Genomic DNA, 16,365 nt, shown 5'->3' with positions numbered 1-16,365 from the left:
CAAAGTTACATTGCTTTTATATTTTATATTCTAACAAGTAGAAGATTTTTGCCGTGAATTCACCCCTGTTGACTTCTGTTTGTGTGCAGTTATGTAAGCTTCCTAATGTATTTGTCTTTTCCTTTTCCTCTCAAACAAGATGTGATTTTCATCAAGGAAGTTCAACTGAGTATGTATCACCAGAGACTATTTATGTATACACCTAGGATAAAACTCACTTGTGTACGTCATAAGGCATTGCGTATTGATAGCCTTACAGGGTGTTATTAGCGTCTTCTCTGGTTACCAAATCAGATTTCCCTGGAAGAGTTTGACAATAATGTTTATTGTTCTAGGCTCTTCGGTGTAACGGGAAACTGTGCTGCTTGTAGCAAGCTCATTCCTGCCTTTGAGATGGTGATGCGCGCCAAGGACAACGTTTACCACCTCGACTGCTTTGCGTGTCAGCTTTGTAATCAGAGGTAAGCAGATTTCATTCTGCAAAAAACAGTAAATCTCTCTTTGCTGGCTATGTATTTAATAGGCAGGAATTATTTTAGTACACTTTACTTAAAGCAACTTATCTCAGCATTTTTGTTTCCTGCAACCATTCATTCAGGGCCAGAAACATATCCCTGAGAAGGAGAAGGGTCGCAAGACTACCCTTCTACCCCAAAGAACTGCATCATAGAACAGGATGTGATAGGAAATGAACAATGAGATATATGAAAACTTTATAGAAGACTTTCTCTTCTTATTCATTCTTTATAGTTTTTCTGTCTTTTAAAAAGCAAGTTTAAAGTATGTTTACTTTTAGTACTACTTCTGTGAGCAAACAAATTTACACTGAGGAAAATACACAGGAATTTGTGGCAGGCATGTGTATTCATCTTATTTTTCATACTTACAGTTGCCCTATCTCTTGATTTCTTATCTTGAATTTTAACCTTGTTATATGTGTACTTTTCAAGTTGCTTCAAATCTCTTTGGGAGCGAGGTTGGATACAATTATCAGCATCAGAGAGACAGCATTGGACGATGGAAAGAGTATTGCACAGGGAATCTAGAAATGTGAATTCCAGTCTGGACTCTCCCTAACAAGATGTGTGAGCATAAACCAGCTATTTTAGTTCTCTGGACCTGAGTTTTCTTCTTTATAACATAAGGGAGCTGGATTAGTCAATTTCAGAGAACTCTCTCATCTCAAAGTATTATGACTTCCTTCCATTTTTCCAAAGTAAAAATAATAACTTTTAATTCTAGTGTGAGCTATATACTACCATACCGGTTTTATGTAAGAAATGCAGAGGATGTTAGAGTATTAAAATATACATATCATTAAAATACATTTCAAAAATTATTGCACTTGATGGATTTTAATGAAAATAAATTCAGCACAGGTGTGAAAACACCTGAACATGGAAAATATTCAGTAAATATTAGTTTTGTCAAGTTCTCAGTTACTATAATTGGCCCTTTTATGCAGTAAATGCATATCTTATCTTTATGCAGTAAATGCATATCTGTTAAATGCAGTATCTTCTTACAAGGCGCTATAGAGTAGTAGAAAGAGTATGATGTTTACAGTGAGAACTGGATTCAGATTCCATCCCCACCATATGCTAGCTGTGCAGTCTTGCATAAGTCACTTAATTTCTCTGAGTTTGGTTTGCACATCCTTAAAATGGAGACACTAATGTCTATCCTGCAGATTTTGAAAATTAAATGAAAGAATTTATAAGTACCAGGAACATAATAGGTTCTCAAAATCTAGTTCTTTTACCTTGATATTTATAATTTACTTTTACCATATGATATTTCACTAACTTGGTTTTTACATAAGATATCTCCTGCTAAATGTAGATGTTCAGAATCTGGCCTTGTATACCTCACAATGTATAATTTACCCAGGAAATAATTCAAGAAGTCATCTTGCAACATCTTGAGTCTTCCCAATAGATGTTTGGAATCAAAGTAGGTTGATTCAGTCTGTAGTGACACTTAACCAAAAGTAAATTATCAAATGCACATATTTTTTATTGTAAGGATATGAGTACAAAAACACAAATGTCCACACATCCTTGCAGACTCATTAATATGCATGAGCCTCTATGTATATATGTTTTAAAGGTTATATTAGTAGTAAATTTAGAATATTTTTGTTTACTTACCACATTTCATCCACTAATAGCATTTACTAACAATAGAGTTATCTTTGTGCGACAATAACATTTACTGCTTTTCTACTTATAAACAATTACATACTTATAGAGGAAAATTTAGAAAATAGAAAGGGATAAAGAATAACATTGTCCCATGTCTCACTGTTCTAAAAGAAGTTATTTTAATATTTTGGTATGTGGCTAGCCATACATTTTTCTATGCATATGTGGCAAATGATATATAGCATATACTTTATATTATAACCACATTTAAGCATCTTAAAGGAAAGTAACAAGGAAGAATCCTAGTGTTTGTCACTTGGACATTTTCATTAATATAGTGTACATTTTTCCCTGCCTTTAAAAATTCCTTTATGACATTTTAAGCTTTCTTGTGTTCAGTTTTATGCATAAAGCTTCATATATCATTAAATCAGTCTTCTGTCATCAGATGTGTAGGTTGTTTCTTCAAGTTTTTACAGCATCAGTATTATCAATCTAATGCGGACTTTATAAACAAATACTCAAATCTGTGTCAGGCTAAATTCACAGGAGCATAGTTAATTAGACAAACCATATAACAGTTTAAAGGCTTACATTATACATTGCCAAAATGCTCTCTGGAAAAGTTATACCAATTATTCCCACACCAGAAAAGAAAAAACAATGCATTCCCTCACATAAGTTCCAACACTGGGAGTTATTATTTTAAAAGAAATCCTTGTCACCTTGAGGGATGAAAGATGGTATCTCATTATCATTTTTAATTAGCATTTATTTGATTACCAGTGACCCTTTGATATTTCTTCTATTAGGGAACTGCCTGTTTATTCCTTTTGTCCATTTTTCTATTAGGGCAGGCTTACCTATTTTATCCGTGTTCTACACAGAAAATTAAAACATCATTCAAGTGCTAAACCCAGCCTGAATTCTATTATGATGCAAAGTAATTGTAGGTTGTTAATGCTATTTACAAATCATATATCAATTTTATCTCATCATTGAAATAAAAAGTTGCATTCACAATTACGTCTGTCTCCTCAGTGGAACTCAGTCAAGTAAGACAAACACTCCTAAATTTTGACTCTAAAACTGTTCACTTTCTTATTGCTGCAGAATACTGTTCTAGTATCATTATTAAAGTACCTAATATATTTCTGTGTGCGCTTCATTTATTACATGCCATAATGGGACTGAATATCTTTAGTGCTGGTTATGCACAATTAACACTTAGTTATTGTCTTGTCACTTCCATCTCTACAAGACAAACTTCTTTAATGCAGGAAGTCAGCTAATCTTCATCAGTCAAGCAAAGCAGACAAATTTTGTTACTCTGAATCCAGAAGTTTTCAATATAGGAGACTCTCCTTATCCTTTGGCGTCTGCTTGGGAAATCTCTCCAATAAAGCCATCTGCCTCAGGAGCCTCTACTCATAGTAGCAAAATCATTGTCTTAGTATTGCACCTTCTCAAGTGACACACAAGGCCAATAGGTAATTTACAGGCACTTTCCCTTAAGCAAACTTTCTTGACCCCTGAAATTATGATTTTATAAATGCTTATAATTTTATTTAACAAGTCATTTCATCTTAACTTTTAATCACAATATTATTAAGTTCTAAAGCATTTCTGAATGTTTAAAAAAGATAGTAGTAACAATGAACTTTCAAGATGGGTGATCTTCTCTGTCCTTTTTAAAAGGGTAAGGCTAAAAATGTGAATCCTGAATTAAAATCTAAAAGTTCATCTATTTTGAAAGGACCTGAAGAAGGTTATTTTGAACATCTTGTATGATAACATGAATCTCATTCAGAATTGGAAAATTCTGAGTAATAGCTTAATTTCTTAAAGATGAGTAAGCCCCCCCCCCTTAGAAAATTCTAGGAAACTAAATGATGGTTTTATAAGAGAAGGAAAAAAATGCTTGTTTGTAATGAAATTGCCTCAAATATGTAGAACTGTGTAACATTAAAGGAAAAAAGCACTGTGCTAGGCTCTGTGGAAACAGAGGTGAATAAAATCCAGTTTCTCTCTTAGGGGTATCTAGAGTTTAGGGAGAGACATGACATCAAAGACTCACAGAAGAGAAGAATGTAATCGATGCTAAACAGATCTATACTGAGGGAAGAGAGGTCTGTGCTTCTTGAAGTCTTAAGAAAGCACAAAAGGGTTGATGTCCTGGGTGTTAAAGGACTCTCTAGGACTGGTTAGGATATAGGAAGTGTGTCTGGTGGGGGCGTGGAGGAAGTGAAGAAGGCTGGGTGCAGTGAGGAAAGGATTTTCCAGACAGATGGAGAAGTAGGCAAGGCATGGAGGTGTGAAAGCAAGTAATGTGCTCCGGAACTGAAAAGTGGCTCAGTGTGCTCAGAGATTAGAGAGGGAGTTTTGTAGGGACGTGGAGGAATATGGGGTAGAGAGAGGAAATTGTAAAGGTAGGAAATCAGTGAGCTAAAGTCAACATGAGTCCAAATTTAAATTATTCATCAAAAGTATCTTTGTTCTTTAAGGCTATTCAGTTCTGGAATAAGTCTTTCTTAACCAACATTTGTGGCCCACCCACTTCAAGTGGTAGTACAGGTTACGGTGGTATTTCAGAGGGTTCAAAAGAAAATTTACTCATGGTCATTTACCTCAGCACTGCTGCCCAGAGTGGGAAACCTGTTACACATTCATGAGAAAATTTGAAATGCCAAAGTAAATGATACACCAATAAATAAGTGCTTTGGGAAAGATCAGAATAAGTTGACGGGGTCAGGGAATACTGATGGAGGAAATGGAAACTACAGAATTTTGATTGATTGATTGAAGTATAGTTGCTGTACAATATTATATGTTACAGGGGTACAATATCCACAACTTTTAAAGGTTCTACTCCATTTATAGTTATTGTAAAACATTGGCTATGTTCCCCGTGTTGTACAGTATAGCCGTATAGCTTATTTTATACCTAATAGTTTGTACCTCTTACTCCCGTACTCCTATATTCCCTTAAAAAAAGAATTTTTAGAATTTACGTACATGGAAAAAAGGGAGAAATATCCCTGGCTAGGGAATAGCTAAGCAAAGGTGAGAAGATTATTGTTAGCAAATAATCATGAGAGCAAATTTTTATACAGTGCTGATCACACACCAGACATTGTTCTGTTTTACATGTGCTAACTCATTTAATACTCAAAATAACCCAGAAGTAGGTACTATTATTAGCCTCATTTTACAGGTGAGGAAACTGAGGTATAGAAAATCTAAATAACTTGCCCAAGATTACACAGATAGAAAAGGGTAGATTCAAAATTTGAACCCAGGCAGTCTGGATTTAATCTCTGGATTCAGAGCCAGTATGAGGACCCTGACCTGTTTCGAGATGAAGATTTGCTTTTCTGACAAAGTGGGTATAAATGGGAGTAGATATAGTGGAGTTAAAAAAAGGTGGATGCTAAATAATTGATAATAGGATTTGTGGTGTGGGTAGCGAAACTTGGTACAGAAAAGATTGTTCGGAATGCACTGTGTGAGGACAACTGGGCTGTCACTGGGAAAAGACAGTAAATTTGTTCACAGGTGTACAATGAGTATATAACCTGCACTTCTCACTGAAAACACAGTACAGTATCAAAATCTCCATCTTTTAGTAACTGAGGATGCTAAATAGAACAGTAGAGACATTGGAAATATGGAATGGATCCCCTTTCTTTTTAAAGTGCTGTGGAAATGGAAATTAATTATAATTGGCAGTCACTAATGTTAGAGAAATAAGATGACTAAGTTAACATTTTCATTCTTAAAGAGGATATCACAAATGAAAGCTTCCTAGCAGAGGCATTTGATAACCCGCTCAAAACTACTCTAAGCCCTGTATTTGATAGTGATGGTTTCTTAATTATTGTCCGTACTTTTCAAGTCTCTAAGACCGTATGAATTCAACTAGAGTTACTCCAAAATATCTGGAAATTAAATCTATGATTAACTCTAAAACATTTAGATTAGGTGGCTTAATAATCTGATTGGGCATCTTTTTATTCCTTAACATATTTTTTTAATGATGGCAGAATTAATTGAACTGACTATATCACAAGCGATTAAGATTAATTTATAAGGAAGATTATCAGTTTATTTTCAAGAATTTTAGCCTGACCTATTACTATATATACATACGTTATCCTCTGGCCATCACTATTTTTATAATATTTTTCTGAAATGCTGAATCTCATCAGGACCTGGTTATAGAACATTGGAAATTAGCCTTTCTTACAAAATCACAGTTATAGATCATTTTGTTAGGTGTCTGATATCTGCATTGCTATTCCTCTAATTTCTTCATGTTTATGTATAGGACATTTTAAAGGAAGATATCAATCCTAATTGCAAAGCAATCATAATCTGTTCTTAACTATAGCTTTCAAAGCTGTTTTGTTTAAGTTTTATGTGTGTGACATTCCTCACCTATGTTCTGTTTCATTTTGACCTTTAAGTATAAATTGATATGCACATAAAAGGTACTTTATCCAGTTGACAACATATTAGTATCAACATATCTCAGGTAGGAATATTTTAGATGAATTCCATTTATATTGCAAACATCTCATTGAATAATAGGCTGTCTTTTGAAAAGCTATGTAAAGAAGTAATAATAATACAAAATACCTATATAACTTCATAGCCTCATGCTTTACCGCCTCCAGGTAGAAGCATGGATTTTTTTAATTGCTTTCAGTCATTTATTTGTTTTTTTTAAATTGAAGTATAGTTGATTTACAATGTGTTGATTTCTGCTGTACAGCGGAGTGATTCAGTTATGCTATATATATATTCTTTCTTATATTCTTTTCCATTATAGTTTATCACAGGATACTGAATATGTTTCCCTGTGCTATACAGTAGGACCTTGTTGTTTATCCATTGTATATATAATAGTTTGCACCTGCTAATCCCAAACTCCCAATCCATCCCTCCCTACCCCTCCCTCCTCCTTGGGAACCACAAGTCTGTTCTCTATGTCTGTGAATCTGTTTCTGTTTCGTAGATAAGTTCATTTGTGTCACATTTTAGATTCCACATGTAAGTGATATCATATGGTATTTGTCTTTCTCTTTTAGACGTACTTCCCTTAGTATGAAAATCTTTTGGGACTTCCCTGGCAGTCCAGTGGTTAAGACTCCATGCTTCCTCTGCTGGGGGCACAGGTTTGATCCCTGGTCAGGGAACTAAGATCCCACAAGCCATGCGGCATGGCCAAAATTAATTAATTAAAAAATTGATGCAAAAAAATCCATAATGAACAAAAAATTAAAATTAAAAAGAAATCTCTACATCCATCCATATTTCTGCAAACGGCATTATTCCATTCTTTTTGTGGCTGAGTAGTATTCCACTGTGTGTGTGTGTGTGTGTGTGTGTGTGTGTGTGTGTATGCACCACATCTTCTTTATCCATTCATCTGTGAAAGCACAGTTAGGTTTCCATGTCTTGGCTGTTGTGAATTGTAAAAGCATGGATCTTGAATCCAAAGAGACCAGGGTGCTTTTCCTTCCTCTACCATACACATTCTAGCTCTGGAACCTTGGGCAGGTTTTTAAAATTCTGGGAGGAAGTGTTAGGTTTTTCATCTGAAAAAGACAATGTTAATATTTACTTTCTCAGTTGGATTTAAGGAATAAATGTGATCACTGTATATACATGCTTAGCCTTAGCACATGGTAAGTAATTTATAAAAGGTGATTATTTTAATTACCTACATTCCAAACATTGAGGGAAGGCTTTACATATTACATTTCTACTCTTTACTGCCAACTTACGAACTTACTGATGTTAAAGATAAAAATCCTGAAGTTTCATTTTCAATATTGTGAATGGAAGGTTGGAATTTGAACCCTATTCATTGCAAATGTCTCTCTGCCTTTCATATACTTCTTATTTTAACATTCCTACCATCCAGTGATGTAGTTGTTTTATCTTACCCACAGAGAACTGACTCAGAGAGAGTATGAAATACACCCTATATCTTGCATTGAGTAGGTGAGAGCCACAGGACTCAGGACCAAATCCCCAGGCTCTTGGCTCAGTGCTTTTCTCACTATAATTACTCCGATTGTATTAATCTACAAATAGAAATTACCTAAATTTCAAGGCCCCTGAAGGTAAGGATGACATGACACAACATGACAAAAAAAAAAGCAAAAACAAAACACGTTTTTATTTGATAGCAAATAGAATTTGGAGGCTTATTAACAAATTAAAGCAAAATTTTAGACAGTATGGAGGTGAAAAAGTACTTCCAGTTTAGTCGGATTTTAGGGGAAAATAAGATTCAATAACATCAGCTGGAACACGAGAGTATTTTATTAAAATTATTTATTTTTGATGGATATTTTATTATTAGCTTATTAGTCAGCTCAAATTAATTTCAACATTAATATAAAGTGAAAAATTTGAACAGTAATCAAATATATTCTGCATGCTACTTTATATAATCTCACATAAAAGTAAGTATCTAATTTGGCTACTTACCGCTGCCCAACAAAAGAAATATTTCCTTTTATTCAACATATCTTAATGATCAGGATAATCTACAAAAACTGGTTTGTTCAAACACTACTTTTTAAGCACAATATTTCAAGTTTATAGTTTGCAACTAATAAAAAGAAGATATACGTAAAGTCCAAACTTGAATGTTCATTGTATCCAATAGCCTTGACCACAAACAACTGCAGGATTTCAAGATCAGGGCGTAGTCTGTACTTTCAATCAGCATCATCAGCAGGCAGTAATCCTGGGGAAAAAAAAGTAAATTCCACAAATAAACAGACCAATCTTCCTTTAAGAGGAAAGCTAATTCTTTTCAAGCTACTTTTTTTATTACACTATTTTCCCCTCTATCTACTTAGCTAGAATAAGGATAAATTTCCAAAGCTACCCAGTTGGAAAATAAATAGGTTCGCTGTTTGTCTAGCATTCCAATCTTTGCAAATGTAAATCAGCCCAACTGCTCCTCATTTAAACCTTCAACTTCACAAAACATTAAAGGGTGGCTTTCATGACACAATTTAATCTATCCACTAAGATTTCTGCTTGAACATCATTTGAAATTGACTATCTGATAAAGAGAGACTACTATCAAAGGTCAGTGAGGTCGACTTATATAATTACAAGTAGTTTTACTGGGTCAACTCTACCAGACACTGCTGTTTGAAGGTTAAATTGTTACAATTAAAAATATATACAAATCTCCCCAGAGTTACTTTATTGTTAAATGTACCGGAAACAGCACAAGCATTTTTTCTGACCTTAATTGTGTCCAAAGCGTCACCACTGGGAAATTATACAAAAAGGGGACTTATTAAAAACATTACAATCTTGCACATTAAACAATGCTTTATAGAATAAAATACATAATTAGCTACTGGAAACTAGTTTATTTATCACATCAATATTAAGAAGTTCATCAGGTTACTCCTTTTGGTTTAATTGGAAGTACTCTAAGAAATACATTTACTACTTCATAGTTGGTGAACTTGCCACAGACAAAGGAATATGGCCCAGCATCTGAGTCTGATGCTAAAATAACTTTCACTTCAGAACAATTACTTCCAAATTACGAGAATTTAATCACATTTTAATAACAGAGTAAAAGGAAGCTTTAAGTGAGAAGCTCTAAAATGGGCTATTTTCTAATCATTTGATTCATTTTAATGCCTTTTACTTTTTTTATAAAATGGATAAAAGGGGAATGATGAAAGCTTCCATAATCACTGCCGTGAAATATTATTATCATTGTTTTAATCAATGTAAATATAGATCAGTTCTTTTTTTCTTTCCAATATGGTAAAAAAAAAAAATCACCTTTGCTGCCCAAGGTGTTTTCCTCAATGTTCTTATGAGTTTTATATATAAAAGTAGGATTTCAAATTTTGTGTGTAGCATTTCCTTAAATGACCAGAATGGTTTAATTTTGACAACAAGGCAACTTTCTAAGCCAAACTTTCAAACTCAGGGAATTACCATAAATTGAAATAATGAAATGATGATTAGGAAAAGAAATCTTCAAACCTATAGATCTGAGTGAAGTCATCTTAACCATTTTATTTTTGTAAATATTTTCAGATTTTGTGTTGGAGACAAATTTTTCCTAAAGAATAACATGATCCTTTGCCAGACGGACTACGAGGAAGGTTTAATGAAAGAAGGTTATGCACCCCAGGTTCGCTGATCTATCAACATCACCCCATTAAGAATACAAAGCACTCCATTCTTTTATCTTTTTTGCTCCACGTGTATATAAGAATTGACACAGGAACCAACTGAATAGCTTAGATATAGGAAAGCAGGATGGTTATATGGAATAAAAGGCGGACTGCATCTGTATGTAGTGAAATTGCCCCAGTTCAGAGTTGAATGTTTATTATAAAAGAAAAAAGTAATGTACATATTGCTGGATTTTTTTGCTTGCTATTTGTTTTTTTGTGTCACTTGGCATGAGATGTTTATTTTGGACTATTGTATATAATGTATTGTAATATTTGAAGCACAAATGTAATACAGTTTTATTGTGTTACCATTTGTGTTCTGTTTGCTTCTTTGTATTGTTGCATTTAGTACAATCAGTGTTTAAACTTCCGGTATATTTATGCTTTCTGTATCTACCAGCTATTTTAAATGAGCTGTAACTTTCTAGTAAAGAATTGAAGAGCAAATCTCACTAACGATACACATATAAAGCAAGTCTATCAACATTAAAAATACTGAAAAAGAAGGACACACAAAGCATTTTAGCAACATCCACTTATTGCCACAATGATTTAGAGTCTATCAGTGTTCTCATTATCACCCCCTATTTTCAGGGGGTTAAAGATCAGCTTTAAAAAAATGCATAAAAATTTCATCTTAAAGCACTTTCATTTTTTACCAACGTGAAAAGTGCCATTTTTAGAATAACTTTAAAGCTTAACAGTTATCCTTTTAATACCCTTTTTTTGTGTGTGCTCTTTACCTAGTAAATGGCTTTGTTTTGTTTCCTTCAGCCATTCACCGCTTATGTGAGCTAGTGCCTTTGGGTATCATGTAAAAATTTTCCAAAGGGTTACTTTAAAAAAGTGTTACCACAATTATAAGATAATTTTAAAATGATAAATTTCTTGTACAAATTTTGCCCAGATCTCTCCATCAGAGGTAAGCGTATAATAACTTTATGATTTGATACATTTCTGGCACCAAAAGGTTTTGAATGCGAATCTACTGAAACCATGATAATGCACGTTGAATCTATGATCATATTTGAGGAGTGAAGTCACTTTTGATCAGAGCAACATAGTGCTCACAGAATCTTCTAGAAGAAGAGAAACAAAGGGATTGATAAAAAGCTGAGAACTGGTGATTATATATTTTTCTGTATTTACCTGCCACTTATTTTAATGTTCAAAAGTGAACACTTTAAAAGTTTGATGTGTCTTACTCTCATTGCTTTCTCTAAGTAATTACCCGCTCAGAATTGATCACACTTGGGCTGAAATCTGTCATTCCATTTTTTAAAGGTGAAAGATTATTCCCTTATCTACATGATAGCTGATAAAAAAGAAAGCTTTCTAGAAACAAAACTTTTGGAGACTGATTATTTCAATTACAATGAAGGAAATAAAGTTGCGACTGTGTTCCCTTCTTTGGGGTTGCTCACTTTGCTTCATTGCTTCTGTTCCCTGTACTCAAAACTACTTTTCAGCAGATCTGATTCCTCAACAGGCACAATGAAGCATATTTTTACTAGAGCAACTTTTAGTGCTCTGGGCTTTCTTTTTTCTTTTCTTCTTTTTTCTTGATCACTTGTATAGGAAACAATATTTCCCAGTGTTACTTGCATACATACTTTGTCCTGCCGAATATGCATTGCAGATAAAAATTAAATGTGATACCTGAATTCTTGGTTTGGGGCCAAAATATTAAACTGAAAAAACATGCTGGTGTGGATTTGAGTTGTTTTCAAACAAAGCTTTACTATGAACATGCATGTGAATCTGGACATTGCCTCTCATTTTTAAGAAAACGGTTCTGTGAAAAGTGAACGATATGTATTTTTACAGATGCTTCATGGTTGAGTGTTCAAGTCACATGTCCTCCAAATTTGAGATATACCCCCAAAAAAGAGTTTCAAAAATAACAGTTTGAGGCCCACAAAATAACTATTGGTATGATTTTAGCCTTTGAGCCTTACATTTATTTCATGAAAAGACTTGCATAGCCAAAACCAAAAAAAAGCAAAACAGAACAAATGGGAGGAAGGTGGGGGAGATATGTAAGAAGTGGTTTTCCTAACACATCCCTGCTAATCCCCATTAAGAGTTGTTTGAAATTCATGTGGATGTAAAAATGTAATTGTCAGTATCTTTTTGCATCATCTTTTTTAGATTTAAATGGTTTTGCATATGCTTATCAATATGTCAAAATTCTTGTAAATTGGGAACAAACTTCTCTCAGCTTCTTGAAGCTGTTCAATTATCCCTGCCACCCAAAGACCAACAAGGTCTTTTGCTTAATCCTTTGGGAATTAATTCTTATGCTTTTTACTACAAACAAAATTACTCACCTGGATTAAAGATTAAGGCCTTAATCTCCTTAGATTATCTTTAGTCTCCATAAAATGGTGGAACAAGACAGAAATAGGCCATTTTACAGCTAATTGCCCATAAATAGTAGTATTTTTGACTGAAGTACTAAGCTAATTGTCTTGACTACTCAAAGTCCCTGAATTGTTGTCAACTTTCCCCTTTGTGTTGTGTAGCCCTGAGGTCACTTAGCTTGTTATCTGAAGCCTCCAGTAGAACATCTCCGATGGAGCATTGATTTCACAAGCAGCGAAAGCTCCCTTTCCAACACACATCTCATATAGGCTGCCTATGATGAAGGACCAGGCACTTCCACTCCACTAGAGTGCTGGCTGAGTTTAAAAGCTGACCTGTGTTTGTAATTTCACTTTCATCTTGCTTAATAAATATCTGCTGGATTCTTTCATTCATTTCTTTAATATTCGGATTTATGTTTTTAATAAAAGGGGTATTACGCTATTTGATTGCACTTAATGGGCAAAATCTAAGATGATACCTGGAAAGCATACTATGAAAAAGAAAAAGAAAAGTGTGTAAGGACATTTACTTTCAAAAGGTAAATCATAAGCAGACAAAGTACCTCAAATGCATTCTCCAAATATTATATTTAGGATCTCTGAGCTAGGTAGTTTGTTGCTATTTACTTTTGTGGGGAAAATAAAACTGTCAAAAATGAAGGTAGCAATTGCTGGGTATAATTTTGTACATTTATACAAATTTTAAGAGATCTTTCTGAAAGCAACCGTGTTGCTCTTGTCAGACTCAATTTCCAATTTCCTGGTTCCTGCATAATGAATTAAAACAAAAAACTCAACTAAATCCTACATTTTCAGGAAGAATGTTGTTCCTTCACTGAACCAGTGCTAAAAATTACATCTGTAGTAAAACACACCCTACGCAAGTGATTTCTTTTTAACTATCACTTTAGGCAAACCACTCTCTGGATAGTCACTGAAACAATTTCATAGAAATGATACTGGCCAAACATGTTTAGTGTTCACTTAACTAAGCTGCAGAAACAAGGTACATGTTTATTGTAATAGGCCATTAACGCAGAATACACTTTTGGCAAAAGCCCTTTGATTATTACTTTTTCTTAAAAATGCCATTACAGATATTTCCTAAATGTGATTTTAATGCAATGTAAGGTAATAGGAAGCAAAATTTTAATACAGCTATTATTTCACATGACATTTATTAAGTACCTACTATGTGACAGGCCTTGCCCTGAGCACTCAGCCAGCCTCCTTGTGAGGCCGACCTAGGATACTTTGCGTGTCAGATAACTCTAGGTAGTCTTCGCACTGGTTTGTACTCAGCTCAAACCTACGAATAACAAGCACACGAAAGCAAATACCGTCTTCCACCTATTCGGCATGTCATTGGTATGAAAGCCCCAGAAAATATCTCAAGTAATCAATGTGTTCAGAGAATTATCGCACACAAGCTACTCATTAACTCAATAGCACATAATAAAAAAGAACATCAATTAATTAATGAGTCACCCTCAGATCGCTGTGATTACAGTAGCGCTCTGTTGAAACAGCCGTTATAAATGGAGCTGCCTCTCTTTATTCATTGTTTGCAGTTCGCCCATTATTTGGCCGAAACCAGTGTCATATTTAACATGTGCCTGTAGGTAATTGTGTGATTAGTATCATAAATGAAGAATTCTGAATATCTACTGCTTATAAAACCTTATAAATGGTCAGGGAAAAAATCAAGAAAAATCTCATTTTTGCTGTAGTTTCTTTTGAAGCCAAGCTATTGGAAGGGTATTACCTTTCTAAAAAGTATACTTTTTACATTTATAATCAAGATGTAAGATTTCCATGTTAAACATTAGAAGGATTAGCTGCTAAACAAAAGTAAATTTTCCAATGTTTTAGAATACACATAATTTCAGGAACTTTTCACAAAGACTAAAATATGCATGACCAGTTTTGAAACATTTTGGTACCCTCCCAGAAGGACTTTTTTGCCTTTGGTGGGCCAGGTTGGGGAGGAGGTGTGGGGACTGGCAGTGATAGGGGACAAGATTATAAGAAATGCCAAGTATTAGATGCAAAGTCACCAACAAATTTTCCCAACTATCTTGGTAAATGCCATTTCGCTAAGCTTATAGAATAATTATAACAGTTCCCTTAGGTAAGTAAGAAACATCTGTTGGCAACACACAGCAGGTGTTAACAATTACACATACTGAAATTTTTAAAAATGTTAATTAAAAGAATTCTGTTTTCTGAAAAGGAAATTCAAAGATACTCCTGTTTTCAGCGTGCAGATCACGTAACGCACAACACTGTAAAGCCCAGATCATCTTGGATCAAGTAGGTTTCGTGTTTGGTTCAGATCATTGCAATCAAAAGTGAACTGGAATTCATTGCACTTTTTACACAATGGGTATTCTGGGCTGAGGAGCTGAATACTCACGAAATTGGCATAGCGGAGCATATTGCAGAATATTTTGGCTTTATTGGCAAGGCGGTCGTCGTTAACTATACCAAATTTAACGGACACAGTACAAAGAAAGGTGGAGCAAGAGGCATGCAGGTAATAGATTATCCAAATCTCTTTTAACCCTGCTTCTGCAAAGGATTTTGAATCACATGAAATGAAACTGTCCATTTGTAACATGTAACATTATATTCCTCATCATCAGTAGTGTCTAACAAAAGGTAACACTCACTGAACACTTACCATGTAGTATGTATGGTAAGTGTTCAGTAAGTAGTATAAGTAGTAGTATGAGATTTTTTCATTGCCCAGGTAATTTCCACAACAGCCTCCTAACGTAGGTTCTATTAACCCCGTCTTGCAGATTTTAAATAAAAGTAAAGAGAGCTTACTTAACTTGTCCAAGGTCATACAGCTAAATAGTGAGATTTAAACATAAGTTTTCTGACTCTGGATCTATCTCTCAGAGAGTTTTCATTCTTATTAATATCATTATCATCATCATCATCATCATCACTATTATTATGTTCTAGCCAAAAACTAGAAGTAATCTGTGCTTGAGCAAAAATTCCAAACATTTCAGAGTTAATGCCACCTTTAAAAATGAAAATTGGAAATAAGAGTGATATTTTCCTACATGCAATCCACTTAGGAGCTCCTTCTTTCAACCTTTAAGAAATTTATTTGAGGCCACAGAGCCAGGAATAATAGAGGATCTCTAGTAGAGCAGTATCAGGAACAAGAGGCAGTCAGCATAGACGAGAGTATGAGTAGAAGCCTGCAGTTGTCTGCAGCAGGATAAACATGCTGTGATGAGGTGAGGCTAGACCGCTGCTCTCCAAAGTCAAGATAATAAATTAGTGTGTTACCTGTCTCTGATATTTTATAACTCACTTCCACAAGATATGGAACAAACCGAAAGTCAGAATAGCAATCTGTGTTAAACTATGTGTTCACTTGTCTAAAATACACAAGGTGTCGAGGATGCTTGGTCCAGATCAGTGGCCAGCCAAATAATTAAGGAACTCTCCAGTCTCAGATTTACAACAGCAGGTTGAAGCAATAGTGGGCAAAGCAGCTATCCTTAACATAGAGCAAAATGCAATTACCTGCATTCTCATATGACCACAGAAAAATCTGAGACCTCCTTTTTTCCATTGCTTCAACTGCTTGCTGCC

At 34.4% G+C, this 16,365-nt stretch overlaps 1 protein-coding gene across 1 annotated transcript in view; it reads left to right on the top strand.

Annotated features, from left to right (window-relative positions):
* LMO3 (LIM domain only 3) overlaps positions 1-10,344 on the top strand; it is a gene marked incomplete at both ends in the record, with an annotated part of 54,543 nt that extends 44,199 nt beyond the window's left edge. The window contains 2 exon segments of the mRNA XM_082850327.1: positions 336-461; positions 10,239-10,344. Of these exon segments, the coding sequence (XP_082706453.1) occupies positions 336-461; positions 10,239-10,344 (232 nt within the window).
* Positions 10,345-16,365: the final 6,021 nt, after the last annotated feature.

The sequence above is a fragment of the Leucopleurus acutus genome (genome assembly GCF_964270905.1).
Source record: "Leucopleurus acutus genome assembly, chromosome: 11".
Taxonomy (NCBI): domain Eukaryota; kingdom Metazoa; phylum Chordata; class Mammalia; order Artiodactyla; family Delphinidae; genus Leucopleurus; species Leucopleurus acutus.
The sequence above is the reverse complement of the archived record's forward strand: the minus strand, read 5'-3'. Positions and strand labels throughout refer to the sequence as shown.